The 25,827-nt window shown below is 38.2% G+C and overlaps 1 protein-coding gene across 2 annotated transcripts; it reads left to right on the top strand.

Annotated features, from left to right (window-relative positions):
• Nucleotides 1-1,242: 1,242 nt before the first annotated feature.
• Nucleotides 1,243-25,617, top strand: LOC110045293 (MAM domain-containing glycosylphosphatidylinositol anchor protein 1-like). 2 transcript variants are annotated; one of them, XM_089282537.1, is made up of 5 exons: nt 1,243-1,597; nt 9,169-9,363; nt 23,487-23,615; nt 24,100-24,350; nt 25,208-25,617. In XM_089282537.1, the coding sequence occupies exons 2-5, from the start codon at nt 9,264-9,266 to the stop codon at nt 25,304-25,306; spliced, it is 579 nt and encodes a 192-aa protein (XP_089138663.1). In that variant the 5' UTR covers nt 1,243-1,597; nt 9,169-9,263; the 3' UTR covers nt 25,307-25,617. The 2 variants fall into 2 exon arrangements, with proteins under 2 accessions (XP_089138663.1, XP_089138662.1); XM_089282536.1 differs by lacking the exon at nt 1,243-1,597 and having other exon boundaries at nt 9,005-9,363.
• Nucleotides 25,618-25,827: the final 210 nt, after the last annotated feature.

The raw sequence follows: 25,827 nt of genomic DNA, 5'->3' as shown, positions 1-25,827 counted from the left end.
ATGGTCAAGCTACGCTAGCCAGTGATTCTTTCCTAGACGAGTTTGAAACTAGTGGGTAGGCTAGGGTGCAGATAGCTCCCATCGCCGTATGTGTCTCTTCTAAAGTAATACTGGTTAAGGAAGCTGGTATTGTTTGCAAAAATTAGATTCACCAAAAGTCTTTGTGAAATGAAACAAAAAAAAAATAGAATGAAAACGCTAGATTAAAAAAAAATAGTAATAATAATAATAAATAAATAAATAAATTTAACGAAATATCAATAGGAAGTTATTTTCAAGGTTAATCGCAGAGCTCTTACTTGATTGTCACAAAATAATCAAACGTTTATTTGTTACAGCCAAGAGTAGACAAGAAACTATGATCTTGTCTCTTGGAGTAGGCGATTTCTAAACATTTCATTGTGTAAGTGCAATTTCGCTAATTGTGGCTTTCCAAGTTTTAATTATCATTCATGATCAGTGATTTTATTCGTCGATTTTAAAACCAGTTTTGTACGTTGCCAGGGTTAAACCCTAATGAATGAAGGAAGGAAAGAAGGAAGGAAGGAATGAATGCGTGAATGTACGAATGTGTGAATGCATGAAAGTATTGCATGAATGCCTGAATGAACGAACGAACGGACGGACGGATGGATGGATGGATGGATGGATGGATGGATGGAGGAATGGATGAATCAAAGAAAGAGGGAATCATAGAAAATTTTGTGAATTAAATAAATGAATAAGCAAAATTGCGAAGGTTTATAGACCACTACAATTCAGTAGTTAATCAGTATATTGTTTGTTTGTTTGTTCATATTCTTTTTTCATAGTCAGCATTTATAATTCTACTATTTCCATCTTTAAAGGTTCGGAAAGACCTAACATATCTCTGGCCGGGTTCATCTACTCTACCCATGAACAAATAAAATAACGCCTACCTCTCCAAAATTTCAGCAACTAACATGCGATCATAACTATTCTTCTTAGGAGCAAATAAGATGAGGTTTACCTCTGAAATTTAACTAGGTTTGTTTGGACAGGTGTCTTCCTCACATTGTCTTATTACTATGCAAACCTGCAAACTAGAAATTAAAAAAATGCCAAAATACAATGGTTTATTACTCATATCAGTATCCAGACTTTTTATGGGAATGGCCGGAAGAGATGAAATTGGTCGTATGAGGCGGAAATACTCGATTGAACGTCGACTCAGGCTTCTTTTATGTTTTAAAAGCGCCTGTGTTTACACTTTCACGCAATTTCATTTTAAATGCGGAAGTTTAAATACACGGACAGTTCAAATTTATTGAAAAAATCGACACTACAATAACAAAGACGAAGCTGAGCAAATTCATATGACTTGAAGTCACGTTATTTGACAGGAAAACAAGTGGCAAACCATCGCTGATGGTGATATTAAGTAAATACAAGAGAATCGGTTAGTGAGGTTAAATTTTGTCACCAAATCTATTTCGGGCGCATTTCGCAAACTTATTTCTACTGTGTTGCTATTGCACAAATTGGTCTATCGGTTTTATTCCAAGAAGACCCTGAAAAGGCTATTGATGATCAATAGTCAACGTATTGCAACTAATTCTACACCAAATCGATTCTGGTAAGTAACAGAAATTATATGTATTTCTACTTCTGTGATACGTCGTGTACAAAAAGCAGCTCACCAGTTGAATTTTTATAACAGAAATATATATTCTGTCAGGTGTAGGGTAGCCGGCGATTGAATCCAAAGTTAAGGCCGAAAAATAAGAAACCGTAATGCCCAGCAAATCCATTTCATAGTGTCTAGTTTTTAATAGTTATAACTAAAAGCAGACAGTGTTAACTTCCTAGGCTTTTGTGAAAATAACGAGAGAACCAATTCTTTTAGTTGAATTAAGCAAAACACCAGAGATAGTACTGGTTCAGGTCCAGCAGATGGCACAAATTTAGGATGTTTTCCCCCCGAAGAACTCCACTTTTAAGTTCATTACACGCTCTTAAGTTATTTTTCTCTGAACGTGCTGCAGTATACTGTTACTTGTCACTTTTGGCACAATTTTATGTTATGTGATTTCGCTCTATGAGTTTTAAAGTAGATTTAACAGCGAGGAGTTCCGACCTTTTGTGCGTATTTATTTTCTTTATGAACTGGTCGGCCGTTATACAAAGAACGTTTCAAGTGGGAAACATGTCTGTTTTTGAAAAAGGAGATTTTAATTTCCAGTATTGAAGTTTCTACGGACGGTCTTTTTTCTTTTTTTTTTTTTTTTTTTTTTTTTCACTTTTTCGTCTTTTTTAGGTTTAAAAAAGAATTTCCCTGTTGTTCTTGAACAATTATTTCTAAACGGTGTGCTAGCTGTAACAAATGCTTGTATTGATGCATCTTATCAAGTTAGACTGGGATTGGTCATACTCATCATTGCTACCTTAACTTTAACCTCTGACTTCTTTTTAGAAGTGGCATGTACAACAACATATAGCTGAGTAAAGCTGACGGTAAGCTTCGGCGAATCCGACGAGCTTTCCGAGCTATGGTTCGCAGTAGAGCCAGAATACCCACGGCGATACCAAACGAGTAAATTTGGCCATAAATCTGGCCATCATGTTAGTGACTTGATATTGTAGGATATCCGGGACTGTAGACAGGCTTCTGACTGACAAATTACGAATTTGGGTGCAGTAAAGACACAGATCATTGCATGCAACATGTTTGTTTTCATGGAGTGGAGAATGGTTCGCTATACGTTGTGCTTGCACGGCATCTTCCCTAATCAGTCATTCATACCTTTAAGAATGAAAGAGACAGGCAGACTGAGGACAAGGTACACTGTATCTGGGCTATGATCAATTCATTTTTGCTTTACTACTAATAATTTCAAACTGGTTTCAGTTCTCTGATGGTGTCGCTACCGCCAAATCACATTAGTTGGTTCAAACTTGAGTTCACTTGGATCATCACGTCGATGTCTGTGCTTTCTTTATTATTTAATGCGTGCATTGTTAAGTTATTCTTTTTGTAACCCGTAGTGCTACCACCGCCCTTGCAGGAGTTTTACAATCCGATTTTTCTTTTTTATAAAGAGTTTACCCGAACAGCGGAGATACAAATCGTATGATTTAAAGGTGAAAAAAATTGCTGCTTGCTGAATAAACTTTGCGTTCACAATTTTTTCCCACTTTGTATTTTGGCACCAATGGCAGGTGTTTCATTGGAAAGGCAAATTATTGTCAAAAAATTGTCAGTGGCTTTCACTTGATATCAATATTTTAGATGCTACACTTGCTTTGGGATTTCAAACAGTTTGCCCTCGCGCTTTCGTTTCTCTCACTCTAATCTATAGAATGCAATGAGAAACCTAAGGTGGAAGTTCACTTTTCTACTTGTAGAAGTATTCTTCCAGAGCTAATAAACTATATAAGTCATGGATCATTCATCGCTGTTGTGACATCTTTATGACATATACTTCGATTAGCTTGAATAAATTTATGATAACTGCAAGCAGGAAGACTTTCAATAAGAATAAAAATGAAAATGGGAAGTTGATATAAATGACTATAAATTATATCCAGTTGCGCCAAAACGAAAACCCTTCGAATGAACAAAAAATCGTACAAAGAGCTAAGGTGCCTATTATTTTAACTTTGCCAAAAGCCTTACGCATCACCACAAACAGCGCTTTTATATTGTGCCTTTGGTAATAACAGCTGCTGACATGATTATTTCAACGGTTCCATATATCTTGTAAAGAGAAAACCAACAACGGAGTAGTCCATCTATTGGTATGATCTGCTCCTTTGCTGAAGAGCACTATCTTCGGTTCAACGGTGAACATCACCTGAACTCTTAGTGAGTAACATAGTGTGTATATTGGAAATATATAATATATTATATATTTCTAAATAAAATATCCTTTCTTTTGATTCACGGACTAAGACATTACGAACCATCTTTTAAAAAATAATCTCCTCAGTTCTCTTTTGAATGGTCATTTTAATATTTTGCTGGTCAGGATAGGTTAAAGGTTATTTAAAAAATATGAAACTCTTACTTCAGGCGGAAAAAATACTGTCTTTCCTATAAAGTGACATATACAAGTGAATATATGGAAGATCATGTATTTGAACTGCGGAGAAACATATGAAGACATGATTGATCATCGCAGTTATACGCACAACTTAAGCAGTTGTGAAAATAAAGCCTGAAAAAATTAATTTCATAACCGCTTAATTTGTGTATAACTGCGATGATCAGTCATGTCTTCATATCTTTCTCCGCAGTTCAAATATATGATCTTTCATATATTCACTTGTATTCTTCACCATCTACGGGTATATTACGAACTCGCAAAGTGACCAGCTGCCAGTTAGCTTGATAGCTCAGTTGGTTGAGCACTGCACTGGTATCGCAGAGGTCCCCGTTCAAGCCTGAATGTTTTTTTCAGGCTTTAATTTCATAACCGTTTTTAAACGTTGTGTGTATAACTGGGATGATCAATCATGTCTTCAAAAAGTGACATATATTTCTGTTGAGAATGTAAGGGGTACGAAATGGGGAAAAGCGCTATTACAAATTACGAAAATGCACACAAATTGAAAAAAAAAATCTTTCCTTCTGTCTTTCTTTCTTTCTCCCACAGGCTTCAATTCTTCAGTTTCAGCGCAACTCATTTGTGTTGTTAGTAACTTTCAATTCCCTGTACTTTAGGGTTAGGATCGGAGCTATACATTTACTAAACACTGAGTAAAGCATGTGCCCCTCATGGTTTTTTTTTTTTTCGAAATTAACTCTTGCATACATATTCTGTACACTGTCTTGGGAGTGTTCTACAAATTACATAAACGTAAAGATCGATTGAGGTTGTTTCTCTACAGCTAGGAACAGATTAACTCAAAATATCAATTCCTGTCACTAGCGAAATGTATCTATTGGATGGTAATTCTTTGGCGATTAAACCGTTTTATCGTGGAGTTTTGCAATTTTCCGCCATTGGGTTCATAGAAACAGACCCTAGAGATTAATCTCTTGAAACACAAAGTCGTAATAAACAATGGAATTGAGCATTGGCTCCTGAATAGAGTTCTTGATGTCAGACAAACTATACCATAATAAAATGCCAAATTTTGATGCTAGTGGCATTTTCTTTTTTTCTTTTTTTTTTTTGATAGCTGAAAACGTTTGCTCAAAACAAATTTCTTCAACGAAAAACAGTTAGGCAGGCGCTAAAAGAAAACCGGTTACATTTGTAGGCAGGCGCTGGGCGGCAGTTGCGGTTGGCTTGTACTTGTACTATTAGTATGTCGATCCAGTTATTCCTGATTTGATGTGGTGAAACAAAATCAGAATCTCGGCAGGTGTGGGAGGTAAAAACATTTGAACTGAAAAGGTTTCGAGATCTGGAAAACAGACGACCAAAAAAAGCAATATATTTGAAGGAAACGATCCTTTTGTAGCCTTGAAGAACTCAGTCGTAGCCCATGAATCCGAGGGTGTTGATCACAAGTATCCACGAAATTCTTTTTTCAACCTATTGTTAGCTAAACAGAAAACGTATGGGTCAGCATGCTCTCCTGTCATAGAAGGTAGAACACCTTGCAAATAATGTGACGAAGAGAAATTTGCCATTGCGTAGAGTTGACAAGCAGCACTCAATTCAAAGCCTGGTGATCTAGGAGCCAATTGGGTGGCTTGATAACCACAGTTTCATAATAATGTTGATAAAAACATGAAAGAAATGTTTGACAGGATACCTGATCCAGGAAGATCCTTTGAAACTATCTTCAAAAGTATAGCTCCCACTACGGCATCCATTGCTAAACACCAGAAGATCCTCTGCTATCAGCTCAACTGAACAGCCTTGAATTCTTTCCGGATCAGTTAGCGCCGTTAATTTTCCAAGTGGCAAGTGACTTTCCTTTAGAGAAAATTCCTTTATAGTTGTAAAGATGTCAATTTCGTTGTGTTTTGCCAAAAAGAAAAGCTTCAAACGTACATAATACCAATTCCAACGATTTGAACTTGAAATCTAAATGCTACTGAACCTATATTCATAATTATACAGAACTGCGGAGGGGTTTTCTATTGAAATCGATTGAAAAGTGTAATATTAGCCTCTATGTGAAAAACAAACGATGGCATATCTTAAACTTTGAAAAGACCCATAACCTTATGCAAAACGCTGATACCACTGAATGACGGAGCCACGCCCAATATCCTAAGCTTTTCGAGAAAAAAATGCGGCCGAGTCCAGTTAAACTGAGAGTAAATAACATCTTGAAAAATACTTTTTCATCTTTGCATTTCCACTTGCTTCCTTTCATTGTTTGACCCTGTCCGTGAAAGCATATAAAGGCGGAATTTCAATTTGCAATGACGAAAGTTAACAACATTCTCAAGTTCCTCGCTCAGGTCCCAATACCACGTTTAATACCTCGCGTCGATTGCCAATTACACCTAAGTTCTAAGATTCTATCCAAAACAATTAAACTGGCGTTACTCTTCTCACTGAAAAGGTTTAAGTTTATTTCAGTTTGTTAAATCTCCCACTTCCATTTATACAAGCTTTGTCGATGAAGAGAAAAGACACCAGAAGACTTTTGAACTATAATATAATATAATTTATTTACCTTAACCACACTATTAAAGCGAAACGGGATATTTAAAAATAGGTAGTAATTGAAACCTCCAATGGGACCTTCTAATTATAATAGAAATGTCTTTGACGTCAACCAAAGTGAGCACGAGTTTCAGACTCTTCTATTGGTAAAAAAAATCCTTCACGAGCTACAGAGAATAAAATATTTCTTTTCATTTAATATATTTTGTCACAACAGACTACTCCACTAAGTTGATGAAATTTAAAACGCTTAATTCCCAAACAACGAGCTTCAAGTGAGTTAAGGAGAGAAAGAAATAATTTATAATTTAGAGGACTTATTACCGTTTTTTGCATGAATGTTCCTGTTGAAAATTCATTCTGCAAGCAATGCCTGAAGTTCGCTGAAATAAAAACGGACATCCGCTGTCAAGATAGGTAGTAAATCCATTCCAGAATATTCTGTAGGTACAATATCACTTTTTGTGTATAATGTACGATAACGCTGGAAATTCGTGGAAATAACGGAACTGACTTAAAGCCCTTTATGCTACATTAGCGCAACCCAATATTTTGAACAATGGATCAAAGTTCGGTCAGTGCTACATGTATCTATCAAGTCTACGCCTGCATAGTGCCAAAGATTCACCGACACCGTAACGACAAAATTTACGGTATTAATATATTTCGTGCCCTCATAAATTTACGTAATGGAAAATTGTAGTAAAACAACCGAGCCCAACTTTGTCTACTAGCCAGTAATTTGGTAACTGCTTCAAGCTGCTACGGTTAATTAGCGTAGTTGACAATGCGTAATGGCACCTGGACATTACTCCTTGCTGATAAGGTGGCGGAACTATTGACAACATTAACCGTTGAGAAACTGGGTAATCCATTTGAGCCCCATTATACATTTGATAATATATTAAGGGCATATATAGCTTTTGTAATTAGCCCGCTTTTTGGAAATAAGTGGCAAATTTATTTCAATTACCTTTTTTATGCAGAGATACTTAAGCCAAATCAAGGCTGGGGTCAAGCGCATATAATCCTAACGATAACGTCGTAGTCGTAGAATAATAATTATTTCCGCCCTAATTGTGGCGAAGAGATAATAATAGCACTATGGCCGCTGGAGACTACGTGTCGCCATGCCATGTTAAGGCAAATCGGCAGATGTAGTAAATTTAAAAATACTTTTGATGAAATAACAGTTTCGCAAGTAAATTTCTCATATGAGCATTTAAAAAGCAAAATTTGCGAAGAGTTTACCGTTTTTATCTGCTACAGTCCCAACAATGCATTACGTACAGACACTATTTAGTTACTAACATGACACAAAGGGATTACCTTTACGCCGAGCATAGTTGATAACCCCTTCTACCGACTATGCTCCAAGTAAAAAGATTCAATCGATTGAATCTAATATTAATGTGAACTCGTCTAGCCGCTAATTATTCTCACCGCTTTGATGAACGGTGGACAAGAAGACATATTTGTTTTTGCTCTTTGATGCAAAAGTGGCATTTTTCAGTTAACAGTGAAAACCGGAACTTGCCAAAACGCAAACAGCTGCTTCGAGCAAACTGGCAATCATTATTCTAAAATAACGTCACAACATGGTAAAGGTACGGGGAAATGAACATCCGGTACGAATGTTAAATTCACTATCACTGTTTGCTCCGTCAGAGTAAAAAGCACCTTGGAAACGCCAGCACTCTTAACAAGAAGCACACTTTAGGTGACAATTTCACTTAATTTCTAGAATTATGTAAAAGAAAGTAATTCGTGGCCAAATTTTAAAGCCTCGGTCATTGAGATCTTGCTTTTATTCAGTTTATTATGATTTCACTCTTTCTGCTAAAAAGGGGCCGAGTAAAGTCCAAGTAAATAGGGAGTTTAAGTAACCACGACGGCGACGCTGAAGACAACGTCGGTTAAAAAATGAACTTATATTTTACCTACGAATCTCGCGATACCTTTAAGTCATTTAGTTTGTTTCTCACTGTCAAAATTACCTCGAAACTGAACATGGAACACAGTGTTAAATTTGGCATATAAATTTAAAAAATTAGCCGTTGCCGTTCACGTTCTCCAGACAACGCAGAATTTGGTCATTTCACGTTGCTGTTTTGCAGAGGACGGCAAAGAAATGTACCAAGAATTATAATGCACGTGTAAAGCCATTGTTCTGGTCATTAAACCTTTTGGTTAGCGACGTTCCCGTTGCCGTTGCCGTCGTGGTTTTCTTAAACTCCCTATTGAATTTCAGGTTGCAAATCAGTCGAAAGACTAAAAACTGCCTTCTCGATTTGGAGTCAGGAAGTGTGACTACACGTGCAACTCAGCAAGGCTTTTTCTTAAAATTTTATCTCTTTTTTTTTCAATTTTACCTTCAGTTTTAACAGTTCCTTCATTAAGTACGAAATCTTAATATTTATTGTAATTGTTGACTTATCGAAAGTCTTAAAATGGGCAATAATGGATATTTTTCCAATTAGCTATACGCAGAGGACACTATATCCGTCATTTGCCCTTGCAAATATCATTGCAATTTCTATGATAATGAAATATTCTGGCAATGTATTTTTTGCAGTATCACAGAGGTCATTTGAGCCAAAACACTACGCTAACCAGGCTTCCATTGATCTGATTCCTACTTTCACCAGAGACGAAAGCCAACTTGAAGACATGACTTCTTCCAAAGATTGGCATATCGTCTTTACGTTTCTCAAGCTATTTTTTCTATGGCCGTACACGGGAAGAAGTATTTCCAGTCATCTCCTTTCAGGTGAGATTTTCAGAAGTTAGTAATTTTAATATCCTGGAAAACGCCATCAAAGAAGACTATTATTTAAAAAAGTATTGTACTTATTATGCGGTATACCATTTGAGAAAACGTGACAAAAAAGGTTGTAGCGAATGAAGGTTTTTATTTTTTAATCACCATCGAGTGTGGACAAAACATCTGAGCTACAGAAGGAAGTGGAAAAATAATGAGAAAAGGCCAGTCCTGATAGTTGACTGTAACAGACTGCATCATACATTCATCTATAAATCATGTTGAACCGTACCGACCGTACCGGAGTACGGGAATGCTGTTTGATCTACGCTGTTGTTAGTCTTCTTTGTTTTGCCAGTTTAATTTCAGGTTTGGCTTGTTACAGTAAATGTTCGGGTAGGTAGCTTTTTATGATAAAGGAGGGAAGCGAGAGTTCGAAAACGCAATTTTCCTACGTACAACTAAATGACCATCCTGGTGTAAAATTACATCTCGACTAAATTTGGGAATGTGAGCAATATAACGGTTAAATTGTTTGCACTTTCTAATCAATTATTTTATGTCACATTATAATAAAGTTTTCATATAACGCGCGCTCTGATTGACTGAAAAAGCGTGCTTTATCAGAGAACAGAGCACGGGTTGATGACGGTATGCTGGCTTTTAAATTTTTGCTTCCGAATTTTGACAAATTTGACCCAAATTAAACATCCCCTGTGACTCAGACAAACGCAATGGAAACGAGCTCTATGCCTGCAGTAAATATGGTTCACGGAGATCATTGTTAGTAACAGTAGCGTTAAAACTGTACTTAAATAACAAGTTTTGCTAGATTCCCGCCGACAAAACACGTAGCGAAATAAGCAAATTCTCAACCTAACCAGTGATTCGATAACAGACATTATATTTGTTTTGAAGGCAGAAATTATACCTTAGAAGTAAAGCAACGACCGAAAACAACAATTGTAAAAATGCCCAATTGCTCAAACAACACTCACATACAGTGTAGTGACGCTCGTTCTCTGGTCATCTCAGCGAAGTGAACCGACGAGTGGCCAGTTCAAAGCTTGCTCTGATATTCTCTTCTGTGCTCGTAGTAGAACCAGTGGGGGCAGTTCAGTCTTTCTAACTTTTACGCTAGTTCGGGCAATCTTGCTGCAAGCGGCTGCAAGCCGTAAGTAACTGTAGCTTCTTTCAAATTTAACGCAGCATTTCGCATTTTCATCCGCAAGCTTTGAGCTCCTTGTTTGGTAATTTCAAATAAAGAGGCCTCGACTGTGCCCTGATCTGTTGTAAAGTTCTTAGGAAGTGGTAGAGCACTCAAGAAGTAAGGAAAAACACTCGACTACGTCTCGTGCTTTCCCCTACACTTCTTCCGTGCTCTACCGCTTCCTGCGTGCTTTACAACAGAACAGAGCACAGTCGAGGCCTCTTTATTTGTTAAACACAACTGTATATAAGCAACCGAGTGCTGGAAGTCAAGTTTAGTTTGTGGTATTCATCTTAAGAAAGAAATTAAATATCGCTTGCTTTCAATGGATTACTGTTTTGGGCACACATAATCAAAGTTTGGACGAGAATTCTCTCACTGCTATTCAGTTGCCGAGTTTGAAGGATTGTGAGTCCTAAACTCTAGCACTAAAGAAGGCTAGCCGTAAATTGAGACTTTGCTCTGTATTTACTTTTTCTTTGCTTTCGTTTTTCTCGAGTTTTCAAACTGAATCGGTCTCCAGTAACGAGAAAGAATATAGCTCGCTCACAGATGGCACAATTATTAACATTGCTGATTTTTCTGTCTTTCTTCCTATCGCCTAAGGTTATCTAAATGCAAAGCTTTCGGTTAAATCCTACTAAATCTACTTAATTATTTTTGGGTTTTCTTCCCTTACGCTTAACTCATTGGACAGCTTTCTCGTCTAGAGATGTTCAGTTTGGGAGGCTGAAAATGTTAACGGGTAATAAGTTATAGTAATTGGACCGAGTAGAGTACAAGGAGTAACCGCGCGAGGCCATTTTGAAATTACGAGCACGTGTAATTGGATACCTACGTCATTCGCACGTCAATTACGCACGCTTTAATGGCTTCCTTCTGAATGTTTCCTACAGTTTTTGAAACTTACGAAAAGAGCTACAAACTTTTCGCTCAAACGAAGTTCCCAAAAGACATTTTCTATTCCGAAATTTTCGATAGATACGATTAATTAGTAATTAGGTCAAACAATTCTTATAGGTAATCATACGGTTTTTCTCGTTCAATTTGGAATTAATTTGTACGGGTGAGTTTTTCAAAAAGCTGAAATTGCACGAGCCGCTTCGACGAGTGCAGTTTCAGCTTTTTGAAAAACCCACAAGTGCAAATTAATTCCAAATTGAACGGGAAAAACCGTATGATTACTTATTAATAATACAAACATGAAAAAATTCACGTCGAGGAAGTGCCTAAAGATCTTTCTTGAAGCCATTTTTTTCTCATTTGCACTGCTCTCAGCCAATCAAAATCGAGTAATTTTTTCATGTATATTATTAAGGAAGTAATCGTATCCAATTACAAAAGTTCAAATTGGATATCTGTAATTGGACACCCACGTGATCAAGCGTCGATTACGTGACGAATAGGCGCGCGGAGAACCAATCACGAGACGAGAATTTTGTTATAAATACCTTTGATTATTACTTTTACCTACTTTGTTTCAACGCTCACCACGCTTTATCTTGAGAGGCTGAAAATGTTAATGAAATAGAAAATAATACATGGGTATGGGCGCGTGTAGATATGGAATTTTTCACGAGTGAGCCCTTGAGATATAAAGTTGGACACGAGAAGATAAATTTCATATCTACAAGAAACCATGTATTATTTGTCTATTATATTAACATACTAATAACGACGTTTTTGACGATTTTCCAAAGATTTCCGACCACTTTCCGAAGATTTCCGAAGACTCTCCACAAATTGTTCGTTCGCGCGCGATCGGTCTAAGCGCGAAGTGACTGAATATCCGCCAGCTAAAACTGGGGAATATCCGAATGTTATTATCCAACTGCAGCGAATACCGTCCAAATAACAGTACAAATATACAGCGATATCGTACAGTGATTTGTACAGGAGAAAACCTGTTTGCCGGACATGTCGGCGCGCGCACGCAAAACTGTCGCACTCTCCCTCTTCCACTTATAAATTTATTGACTACGGCAGTTGAATAATAAATTTTTTATCAGATGTTTTGGTGTGTAGTATCGCTTTATGTTTTTACTCGTTGTTTGTATTTTGACTCGCCCTATGGGCTCATCAAAATACGGCACAACTCGTAAAAATATACAGCATTATTATATGTCAAGATAGTCTTGAGGTAAATCCGAGCGTTCTGATTGGTTCTATCTTAGTCGGGATTTCGCCATACTGACCGTTTCCATGGAAACGGTCATACGCTGTGTATTTTTTGTTTTCGAAAGTCGGCAAATTCGAGATTTGCAACTGAAACTACGAAAAGAAAACGTGTAAATACTCTCATTCTTCGCAAAGAAACTACCTAAAAGATTGAGATTTTACAGAGAACATGGACGAGGAAGACGAATAATCACCAAGCGAATTTTATTGTCCTTGAGATCTGGAAACGTCTAATGTAGACTGAACTGACACAGGCATTGGCGAAAGTCAGGAGGCCATAGACGATTTTATAAACAAACGAAAAAGTGCAAACACAAATAAGAAGACGGCTACTGAAATGAACACTCTTCTCCACTACCTGGAAGGTAACGGTATGACAAATAAAAGAACTGAAAGCCTACCTGCGACGGAGCTTGAACACCTTTGTGCAATTTTTTTTATGAACACACGCAGGAAAAATGGAGAAGAGTACGAGCCAGCAAAAATTTCCAATTTTCAGCGCAGAATTGTCCAGAATGAAAAGAAGCGTCGAATTGTTATCGAGAGTGACGAGGACGATTTACTTTAAGGCTGCTTCTTCGTCAGCTGTGTATAAGTTTAAATGATTTTCACAACAACCAACTTTGACTTTTCTTCATCCATATTTTGTGATGCGCAAATCAAAATATTCCAGGATCGACAGAAACCCTTTGCCGAATTTCAACCTACAGCTGTTGAGACCTCTGTCAAATTCCGTTATAAATCGTTCTGAAGTCTTGTTTATATTCATCATGATTCATCTTCAGTAAACTTGTTTTCAAATTAAACTCGTGGTGGCTTCTTTTTTCTGAGTTGCTCGCGTCATCAAAAACATGTTACGGCGGAAGCCCTTTGAATTCACGTGACCGGAAGTACGTTTTAACAGACAACAAACAAGCATGGCCCGAGTGCCATATATTAAACTACTTACTAACCTAGCTAGCTCGAGCCGTACTGGGGAATATTGGCCCTCGGTCGTTTTTGTACGGAACTCGCTGTGCTCGGTACGTACTGCCACGACCTCGGGCCAATATTCCCCAGTACGGCCCTCGCGCTCGGTTAGTAAGAGGTTAATACTACACACCGAAAAATCTAATAAGATATATATATTCTCGCGCCAAATAGAGGCTATTGTTCAGTTATATATTACGTCATCGATATCATCAGAGTGAAATAATCGTAATTTTACACGTGTTCAATTACGGCTTTTCTCAGGAAATGGAAATCCTTGTAAAACATTGCAGTTTATATAATAAAAACAATCACTATGTCTTACTTTGTTTCAACCACTCTCTTTTCCCAAGCTGCTACAAAAGAGCGTAATTGATTTATAGGCTAGGGGCATGACCTCGAATATAATGCGTATGGAAAAAGGGAGCTACTGCAGTTGCCGCATCATGGAGATAATGTAGTCTAGTGGGACGACTTTGTAACAAGCCAAGAGAAAATGAAAATGAAAACACATCCCCGTGCGGTATAATCTTTTTCAATCTATTTCAAGCTTCGCATCACGCTGTCAAAGTTATTTTTAGTCTAGGTCCCATGATCGCACAGGCAATGGCCAAGTTTCATCGGGTCGCGACTACTACAGTAAACACGAAATTGAAAATATGACGGGTTAAGAGAAAAATAAGTTTGTTTTGAACTACATGTATACCACATTGTTAGCATTGGAAATATTTTCACAGTGCTCACAGGGCAGGAAAATTATACATGCTTCTCCAAAGTTAAAAAATTAATAGAAGTCATGTCATTCCCCTGTATGAATGGTTAACACAAAGCACCAAGACTCTAATTCCTAACCCGCTTGAAAGTTATTTCTCGGAAAGTACCGAACGGATTGATGCGAAAAGTATCTCTTTCGAAAGTTGTTTCAAAGCCCAAGACAGCTAAAATATTTGTTTCTCGTTTGTTAGGCCATCCCCCTTTTTTTCTCTGTTTAGCGTCGTCCGACCGACCCAGATTTTCGCGTTTTCAAAAAAAAAACAAAAAAAAATTACACAGAAGGCAATGAAAGCAATGACACATTATTTCAAACAACTGTCACTTTAATCTGAAACATAAGCAATTTTTTGCCTTACAGATTTTTAGTTTTTCCCTGTTCTCTTTTGAACAACGACGTCGACTTTTTCCTTCCTCCATTGCCGCGATGTTGACTTTGTAACCACAGCTTGTTGTTTCCAGGCTCCACGGATATTATGCTGAGGTACCGGGCCTCCTAGCTCCAGACTCCTTTTCCAATTTTATTTTGGTTTTTTTGTTTGTTTTTTTTTTTTACCTTTTCCGACCGACCGGCCCAAAATCAGAAACGCATTCGACAATAAACGAAAAAAAAGGGGATGGCCTCAGAACTTTTGCCCCGAAAAAACTGGTACAAATGCTTGCATATTTGATTTTGGAAGTGCTATGTAATATTTACCAGGTTTGCATGTCCACAGCGAGAAAAGCTGCTTCTCCGGACTTACCGCAACATTTGGATCAAGAGAGTTCTCCTTGGAAAGCCTTTTCAAAGTGCCGGGCAGGAAAATTATCTTCAATGTGTTTATCCTGAGTCTACTTCAAAAATAAGTCTTGCCATTTATCTGCATGACTGATTCACATGAGGCGCCATGCCGTGGCTGCTGACAAGAATTGCATTCCAATAAACACGTTCGAAAGTCGTTTCTCGAAAAATACTGAACGGATGAAATTGAAAAAAATCGCTTTTGAAAGGTTTTCAAAGCTCAGGACAGCTAAAATACTTTTTTTCAGTTTGTTAGAACTTTCGCTCCGAAAATACCGATGCAAATTTTTGCATAATTAATTTCGAAAGTTCTGTGTAATATTTACCAGAGTTTCTCTGGAACTACCACATCGTTTGGATCGAGAGAGGCCTCTTTGAAAAGCATTTTCAAAGTGCTGGGTAGGAAAATTATCTACTATGTGTTTATCCTCAATTTACTTCAAAAACTAGACGTTTTGCTACGTGTACCCAGGCAGTCGTTAAACTGAGAAGCACGAGCAATTGAGCTAAATGTTCTGCATTTGAATTTGTACGAGATTCAATCGAATCGATGTGCTTAAGGTATTCTGCTTTTGATTGCATTTCTTGGAATCGATTAATAGCTTATTACTCGTTTGCAGGTCTTGCAGGCGTGAAATGAGTCAAGGTCTTTATATCAGTCTATAAACGTTTCGGTTTATTTTCCTCAGCCTTTGTCGTTGTTATGGGTCCGGACGCACTGGACTGACAAAATTTGTTTGGCCCTTCCAAAAATCTCGACAAATTTTGTCTCTGCCAAATTTTTAATTTATCAAGCGTGGGCGCACTGAATCACAGCAAAATATTTGTTAACCACAAGTGTCAATCACATGGAAATTAACACCATCGCTTGCGCGCTTTCAATTTGATTACATGTAGTCGTGAAACTTGCACTTGTACTTGTACTCGGCTGACTCAGGTGGACATACGGATGTACAAATTGAGCAGAGCTTGGTCCTGGAGATGCAGCTGGAACGTTAACGTAGACTTGAGAACCGTAATAGTTGTACTGTGCGAACGGATCGTCATGGAGCATACCGAGGTACGAATCTTCCATGTTTATCGTTGATTGCCGCGCAAATATAAATTTAATTTTGGCGGACTTCGGACTGAAATACTCCGACTAAAAATAGAGATCAAATTTTCTTGATTGACATTTTCCTTCAAATCATGGCGTGTAAATTGACAAATCTGTCAGATTTCACGCCTGACAAAAAGTTGTCCTGCTCCGAGGCAGGACGACGGCGTCTTTGAAGTTTGGTAGGCCTTGACAAAATTTGGTAGATCTAAAAATCACCGGACGCACTTGTCTCAGGGAATTGATGACAGATTTTTTCGCAAAATAAACAAAAATTTGCCCAGTGCGTCCGGGTCCTATCTGCGTTTCTCAAGCAAGCGAGACATTTTGACTTTCCGAGTTATGGCGGTGAGTGACATAGACCTACGAACGCGTTTATCGAAAAACATATACTTATCTCGCGATTTTTAGCCCATTCAGAAGTTAAAGTACTTGGAAAGGTGCTTATGTAAATGCTTGTTTGTTCAGTATGGATGATCAGTCGCCTAGATAGCCAAAGTAAGCTCCAGATGTTTACATTATTTTCCGGCCGCAATGTTGGCGTACCGCGGAGGTACACCAACATGGCGGCTCCATACTGGTCTCTGTAAATTTGTGCAAAATATTCGACGAATATCTGAGCTTGGGAAAACGTAGAGACTTAAAAATGAGAGAAGTGTCATCTTTATTAATTTCCTATAACATCACAATTTCTTGATTTAATCCACTAAATGGTTTTCGAATATTTTTTTATTGCGTCAGGATTGCGTGACAGTGAAAGGCAAGAATTGTTTTCCTAGGGTCAACATACACGTACATTCAGCTTAAATGTACACTAATCCGCTACATGGGTTTCACTCTTGTAAAGACACATAACTCTGTCACAAGAAAATTACGAGAAAATATCGATTAGTTCGAGATTTTATCTTTGTTGTACTTAACGAAGTTTCTCAGAGCGTTTTACTTAGGTGCACTCGAAGAGATACATTCGTAAACAAATTCTCTAACCTTTCTGCTCTTGTTGCTCAGACGTTCTTTAGTTCGTGCTGGGATTCTACTTGGTTCACGATCACGTCTAAAAATACGATGACGCTTCTGAAGATGCTCTTTATCAAGTTGAAGCCGGAGTTGACAGCCCCGGTTGATGGCTCCTTTGGTACAACATGATTCTTGATAAATTCACTCAAAATGTTCGCTCGTAAATTGATCTCTCGTAAGGCTTGCAGACCGACCCGTTCCGAAAACGCTTAATGTCCTTTAGTGTTGGTTACCTCGAACGGTGTGTTCGTTTGTATATGATTTCATCGCCTTAGAAATCATGGAATCCGTGCTAACTTTTCACGATGACAACTTCTGTAAATTCCATGTGCTGTACGCGTGCACAGGTGACGCATGCGCTTTAAAGACCAGACGGCGATTTGTGACTGAACGAGGAACAAAAATGCATGCAGAAGCGATGACGTTTAAAAATTGTACCTAGAAGATTGGCACATGAGCAGACAAACTGATTCTTAAACTTTTGGGTTAGAAATTTTAGGGGTTTACATTTAGGGTAGTCTATTGGTGGTTCATTCAAGTAGTTCATGTACCAGGTCCATCTTGTTAGTCCATGTGCTAGGGGTCAGCGAAATGTACCAACTCAAATAAAAAGCACTCCGCTGAAAAGTTCCTCTCTCTGAAATCAACACCTTATTATCTTTAAAGATATTTGGCAAAGCTAATTACCTCACCGGAAATTAATTTCTTGTTTTAACCATATGCTAGTCCAAGAGAAAATCATTTTCTCTTGACTTGTCATATCGCGTGTGCGACCCACTTGTCTATCTAAAACTGTATGTATCGAAGATATGTTATCATGAGTTTGCCCGTGAGCGCAAATTTATCCGACACTGTGTAAACCAAAATCCACCCCCAAATCTTCGTTTAAAAGCTGAAATTAAAAGCACTCCGCTGATCCTACAAACAGCAAAGGAAAGCCGCAAAGTACAAGTTTCTTTCTCTGAAATCCACACCTTATTATCTTTAAAGATATTTGGCAACGCTAATTACCTCACAGAAAATTAATTTGCTGTTAACCGTATACTTGTCATCAATGAACATTCGTATTGTCTTTACCCTGACAAAATGATTATCGATTGTTTAATCACAACCACTCTTTCGTTGACGGAAAATATAAAACAGCACATTTCCAAAACTTCATAAAAAAACTGAAAACTGCAAATGAATCATACCCTGACTTCATTATCACCACTGTAAACTGTATATTTCAGTGCTCATACAATGCTCATTCAATTCACTTCAAGACTGGCAAAAGTACAACTGCGTTACCAATCCGTAAATGTTATGTAGGCGGTTTCAGGTATCGCGTGTGCGACTTGCTTGCCTATCTGAATTTGTATGTATGGACAATATGTTCTTATTACGAGTTTGCCAGTGAGCGCAAATTTATCCGACAGTGTATAAACCAAAATCAACCCCCAAATCTTCGTTTAAAAGCTGAAATTAAAAGCACTCCGCTGATCCTACAAACAGCAAAGGAAAGCCGCAAAGGAAACCCGCAAAAGGAATGTTACTCTCTCTGAAATCGACACCTTATTATCTTTAAAAACATTTGGCAACACTAATTACCTCACCGGAAATTAATTTGTTGTTTTAACTGTATACTTGTCATATAGATTAAAAGCAGTCTGCTGATCCTACAAACAGCAAAGGAAAGCCGCAAAGCCTTAACCTATCGCCTGTGCGACTTAGCTTGTCAATCTAAACTTGTATGTATTGAGGATATGTTCTTATTATGAGTTTGCCCGTGAACGCAAATTTATCCGATACTGTTTAAACCAAAATCCACCCCTAAAGCTTCTTTTAAAAGCTACAATTGAAAGCACTCCGCTGAACCTACAAACAGCAAAGGAAAGCAGCAAAGGAACTCCCAGAGTGCGTTTCGCTTCCACAGGGTGATAATTCGCGCGCGACATAAGCGCACGGACATAAGCGCGACAAACTATGCGAAATCACTATCCAAAGGAATGCATGCATGCCAGCATAAAGCGATGACGTCACACAATACGTCATCGCTTAAAAAACGGAGCCGAAATTTAAACCCGGGCCTCACTGCCTGGGTAATTATTAATCTTGTCATTTCTCTGCATGACTGATTCACATTAAGCGCTATAGTTGCTGACAAGAATTCCATTCTAACCCACTCTAAAGTCGTTTCTCAAAAAGTACTGAACGGCCTAAAGCGAATAAGATATCTTTGGAAAGCTCTTTTAAAGTGCCAGACAGTTAGAATTTTTCTCCATCTGTCCTTATGAACTGCGCTCCAAAGATCCAGGTGCATGTTTGATTAACTGTTAAAATTAAACCGTCAGGGCCGGTTATTACGTCAATTGAATTGGCCAATCTGGTATCTTTCCTTAAAATAGCCTCGCAGTTTGACCAAGCGCTAAAATTAGATTAAAAAAGATTATTATTGGAAGAGGCCCATGTATGCGGGATGTGTTCTCTTAGATCATAATCTCTTGGACAAGCCTAGCAGCAATATTTTAGCTTATTTTGAATGCGCTGAAATTTCTCAATCAAGTCCGAAGGGAGGCTATAGGACAAGGTGCACGTTACAATAAAGCAAGAAGCAATGAAATGAACGCATGGACAAAACGTTCAGTGGTGGGTCGGTCGTGGGAGCTTCTTACCCTGCCAACGTTACTGATTAAGACTACGTTGACACTAAAGGAGATTTTTCCAGACTCGTAAATGTTTCCGGATTCATCAATTTTAGAGTACTCGGATTCGTAGGCGTTTTCACTGAATGGGTATTCGGATTCCTAACCGTTTACACACAACGGTAACTCCGGCAACATTCATGAAGGGATGGTTACCAAGCAGTTTGTTGTCTCGTCCGACAAGGTGAAGCAAAATGTCGCCAAACAAGAAGACTAGAGTCAATCTTAATGCCACTGAGCAAATTTGAGTCGGACAACGACAAATTGAACTTCTGCTAGGAGTTGTCCGTGCATATTCTTCTCAAACGGATTACTAAGGTTTCGAATGGGAGAGTGTCAAAAGCAAATACGAAGATATCAGAAAAGATTTCGTCACCTTGAATGAACAACAGGATGGATTGCCAGTGGTATAGCTTAGCAAGCAAAATAATAAAGTGTGGCCGACGTGACCATCGTAATGATTGCCCGTACCTTAACAAAATGAGAGAAAAGTTCGAATATTTTGCTCTCGCTCCAATTTGCGCGCGGTGAGAATGCTGAAAAAGCTCTTCGTAAGGGAAGGTTTGCGATGCAGACTAGGCGGGAATCGTCCTTTCGGAAACTTTAGAAATAAAGAAATGGAAGGTTGGAGCTTGAGCGATAGGTAACTATGCAGAACATCAGAATGGAGGGTTGCTGTACAAGCCGACGTGCCATACATTTCACGTTACGGGCGTCAGTGCAGACGTCCCAGGAGACTTTAGAACGTTAATCAAATTCTATTTGAGATGTGAATTGGTTGTTGAGTTCAAAACGTCGGTTGTAGGAGAGCTTTAAAGTTGAAGTAGTAATTTTGCTCAAATATAAAAAATTTTCAGAGTAAAATGCAGCGGTGTGCTCGTCAATTCGATTGGGCCCGTACAGTTGCTTTCTTAAGAATAGGTGTGACTTACAAGTTTCAGAGTGAAAGAAACGAGATCATCGAGAAGGAAGGATTAAAATACTAATGAGAGGTGAAAGGTTATACAGGAAATCGTCCAGACAACGTTTCAGTGCTGCGTCGTAATAGAAGCGAGACCGCATGACCTGGGAAGTGACATTGAAACAACAGCATTGACTTGATTTGCTGTAACAGGTTTAAAATTCAGAAAGCGTCCCGCCGCTGATTTCAAGAGTGAACATATTTGGGTTAGTTTGTACTTCGACGCAGTCAATTGTCAAGTAGCTCTCACAGATCATCGGTTTGCCGGAGAAAAGAATTTAAATATACTGGGTAGGCTCTGCAAACTATCTATTTAAGTGAGGACTGCAATATTTGTCGATTAACCGAAACAGTTCTTTGTCATCGCGAACATATAACCTCTGCTGGTAGTAATAGGTCTCTGTGTTTTTTAGTAGTAGTTGATGAGTGTGGCATTGGGCACTGTACAAATGATGTTCAATCTCAAGTTTGGATTTTTTCCATTTTCTCTCCAATCGACGTTTGTCCTGTTTGGCAGCTTCCATAGAATTATGCTATCACGGGGAAGGTGCCACAGTTAGATTGACGGAGAGATGATTCAGAGACCTGACTATCGAGGACGCTGCGCAGCGAAACATTTTCAGTACTGATCAATCCCGGTCGCTACATCAGAATCTCGGGAAAAGGAGAAAAGACCCCCTTATTTAGGAGCAACGTTGAGCACTGTCATTTAGTTTCAGTTGGTCATTTATTTGTCATCACGTTTAATTTAATAAACAAAGAATTGGTCAACCTGCTTCCTGGTATTCGTATTCGATTTGCTAACTATTATTGTTGTTGTTTTGCTGCCGTAGGTAGTCAGATATGGTCGTATGACCGCAGCGAGTACAGTAACGTAATTCACGTTTAGAAGAGGAATATAGGAAAAAGTCTTTTTTAACCGCGCGGCCATGGGCCGAGCGCGGTTCATGGTTTACCCGTGTTTTTTTTTTTTTCGCAGTTTTGTCTGCGACCAGACCCAAGCTTCCACTCGGCCAAATTTTTAGTCCCGCAACCTGTGATGTTTACTCGCCAAAAGCTGTTGAAACATTAATAAATCTCATCTCCGATACTGACTTTCGCGGGAAAAAATTAAAAACCCAGCGTTTGTCAAAAATTATATTTTTTCACCAGAAATTTAGCTCGGAACATATACATATTTATATTCCTTTGAATCGTTGATGAAATGACCTTTTCCGGATATTTTTTCCTTCGGGGTCAACAAAAACCTCCGATTACAAAATCACGCCGAACCCACATGTTGCAAAAAAATCTCTTCAAAACCCTGACTTCGAAGCGATATAACACTTCAGCGTTAATAGCTACCACACATCGGCAGGCGGTAAATCTATTCGTTAACAATCCAGCCTTATCGTGTTAAAATTTCAGCGAAATCGAACAAAACCAGAATTAATTCGAATTTCTTTGTGACCTCACTCCCCAGACTTGACCTAACAAAGGAAGCAACGGTCGCCCATAGCAACCGAAAAACACGAACATAACAAAGCCGAACGTTTCGGCCAAAAATCTCCAGAATTATCGCCTGAGAGCTTAAACTTGAATGGGAACATCTTTTTCGAACTTTTTTCAACTGATTTAGACGAAAGACTGGCCTCGGCGGGCTACAAGAAAGACCAAGAGAAAAACAGAACAAGACAGCAGAACAAGCCGATAACATTTCATCGCACGGCTTTCGGCACGAAAACGAAAATACAGCTTACTTCTGGATAAATTCAGCCTTAGAAGCCAGCAACCGGCCCCAAATTACTTTCTGTATCCTTACAAATGTCCTGATTTCCATCTCCGAAAGATTTTGCCCCAATTTTGAGCAAATAAACATTTCGTCGACGGTGACCGCCATTACGGTGGCTTGCATACTAAATTAGCTAACTTGACAAAATTCTCCCGAGGGGGGGATATGACGAAAAGAGCTGAAAGATGGCCTATAATTGGCTAATGATGAGATCATCGAAAGTAACGCCAATTTTCTGTCACGTTTTCAATCTGTGGTCACTGGAGTGGCCAAAATCGATACATCGGTCGGGATAGAGTTTTATTATTAAATTATATGACTTGTGTGACTACTTTGCTAGCCCTTTACTCGTGGAAAACACTAATTAAATTTAATCATGACTTTTAAGAAAGAAAGCTGTTGTTAATAGTGTTATTATCATGTCATTCATATCGCTCATGCCCATACATATCCCGAAGAAAGTTCTACAAAGATTAAGACCATTACGTCATCGGATATTTGTCAATGGCTACCACTGATGGTGCAATAATACAGTTTGTGTTGATCAAGTGATGTGATGTCTACAGTAAGAAAAGAATCATCAATAACTGCTTTGGAATGTGCACTGCGTTCCGACGGTAGTGCTAAGCAAACAGTTAAATTTTAAAAGCGCGGTTATAAGATCTAACAGATCTTCTTGTTTCTATCGTTTCAGACTGCGACTTTGATAATTCAACTTTCTGTGGCTGGGAAAATGACAAATCGACAAGAGCGAAGTTTACCTGGGTCATATGGTCAGGGAGCACGCCAAGCGTAACTACAGGACCTCAATCGGATGTGTCAGGTAACCTTTCAGCAGTTATGAAAACTCGATCACTGGTATGACGCAACGTATGATAGTAAGATATTCCTCACAGTCATATTTCAACTAGGACAGTTGAATGCACGTAAAAATATTCAGACGTCGTTGACAAGTGCTTTTAAAATAAAACTTTTCAAATATAACTTGTGTTCTTTTCACTGCACTGAGTTTACACAGTTATAATGGTATAATAATTATATATTCCGGTAATCTCCATCTCACACGAATTGCATATATTCTCTGTAATTTTCGTGGGCACGTTTAATTAAAGTCTACTGAATAGACTGAATAGTATAAAGTGTAAATTATCATTTTAAAGGTTTTAAACCTTGTAGGATTCCATAGTTTAAGCTGATGCTATACGAACTATTGGTATCCTTATCACCTCGTGTGATCTTTAGTTAATGATAAAAGGATTATAACAATTCTTGTAAGCAGAGAAAAATAACATCTTTTTTTTCTATAGGCAATGGAAAGTATGCTTATATGGAAGCCACAGGTCGTCAACATGGCGACAACGTTAGGCTTATTAGTCCAGTAATGCAAGGTCCAAAGTGTTTTTCAATGATGTATCATATGTATGGCGCCCACATGGGAAGCTTAATAATCTACACGAAGATCAACAGCAGTGAAACAGTCGAGTGGATCAAAACGGGAAATCATCCCGACCAATGGTTGGAGGCTGCAGTATTCTTTAACTCATCCTTTGATTACCAGGTGATCGATTAGCTAAGGCTGCATCAGCTGAAGTGAAATTATTAATTTGAAAAAAAAAAAGAAATGATTTTCCTTGTTCACGTCAAGAAATGCAGTGGTTACACGAGCCACAGGCGAGTGCTTCCACAGTTTTTCCAGACTAAATCGATGGAAACAGAGAGAAAATGCTTTCCTTTGTAAAAAATACTGGAAAAAAAATAAATAAAAATCGCTTGCTTATTTTTAATTTTTTTTATTGCTCGCACGCTCCATCATTAATATTTCGCCTGTGCTTCTCTGGCGTTATGGAGTAACAGCTTTTTACAGGGTATTTTCTTATTAGTTTTAACGGTGTCATTTCATTTCTGAACATAGCAATGGCGAAAAGTACTATACTGCACTGCAACAGCCATCAAATGCAACATTACTAAGATTATTGTATATCACACCTTGAATGAAACGATCAGCTGTTCTTTGAAGTTAAAGGCTAAGTCATGTAAAGCCACTGACATGGGGACTTTTACCCAGTAATTTTTGAAACATCGAAACATTAAGAAACGATGGGGTGGAACAAGTAGGAGGGAATTATTTCTAATAAACTGTTTAAGAAACAACCAGACCCTAACCCATGACCGGTAACATGAAAGAGATATGCGTAGAACGTTTCTGTTGTATAAATGACACCTTGAAAAAAGAAAAGAAAAACGATAACATTGTAAACAAAAAAATAGTAACGTTAGCTAGATGCCTTGCAGCGAGTGACTACAGTATCAATTTTAATCTTAAAGAGATTTCTTTACTGTGCTGTAGGACGGTTAAGTCACGTTCTCGAGCATAGTTATCAGTTTTGAAAATGATTACGTTATTTCCATTTTAAGATTGTCATTGAAGGTGTAAGAGGACTTTCCTATTCAAGCGATATTGCCATCGACAACATTAAATTGACAAAGGGTATATGTCAAAGGCTAGGTGAGTAAAGACCTTAATTTCTTTGCTTGAAAAGAAATATAGCAAAAATTGTGTTCTCAGGGGCGCAGCGGCCTCTGATGTGCAAGTGGGATTGGATTAGAGCTTAAGGGATGCCTCTATAGCTGCATAAATTATGGATATAGCAGTTCATTGTTCGCTAGGACAATTAAATTTCAGGGGTCTAAAAGTTTCAACTTGCAACACACAGTAAATTGGAGATGCGCATACAGATAGGTACATTGCATGTGCTGGCAGCTCCATATTTTCCATATTTTCTATCGTAGTGTTTTTTTTTAATAATCATTATTTTTATTTTCTCCTCGCGTACTTTAACTCTATTTAGCCAAATGGTGGGGAGGGGAAGAAGCTGGAGGACTTTAAGTGATGTTCCTCTTTTCTTATATTATTTGAATAACATTCAAGCTACAGTCGTGAAACACTCTGAAATTTCCAGAAAAGTGTCAGGGAATATTTAGGTGTATCTGTTGTTTAGACACGTAACAGGACGCTTCTATGGCAACAATGCTTT

This window comes from Orbicella faveolata, unplaced genomic scaffold, assembly GCF_042242905.1.
Source record: "Orbicella faveolata isolate gen_17 unplaced genomic scaffold, um_ofav_v1 contig_12, whole genome shotgun sequence".
Lineage (NCBI taxonomy): Eukaryota > Metazoa > Cnidaria > Anthozoa > Scleractinia > Merulinidae > Orbicella > Orbicella faveolata.
The sequence above is the reverse complement of the archived record's forward strand: the minus strand, read 5'-3'. Positions and strand labels throughout refer to the sequence as shown.

What these genes read in the sequence shown, in the direction of transcription:
- LOC110045293 (XM_089282536.1), top strand. Translation starts at nt 9,054, where the DNA reads ATGGATATTTTTCCAATTAGCTATACGCAGAGGACACTATATCCGTCA. An exon ending in TTCCAGTCATCTCCTTTCAG is followed by an intron (nt 9,364 to 23,486) that starts GTGAGATTTTCA and finishes CTATCGTTTCAG; the next exon opens with ACTGCGACTTTGATAATTCA. An exon ending in ACTCATCCTTTGATTACCAG is followed by an intron (nt 24,351 to 25,207) that starts GTGATCGATTAG and finishes TTCCATTTTAAG; the next exon opens with ATTGTCATTGAAGGTGTAAG.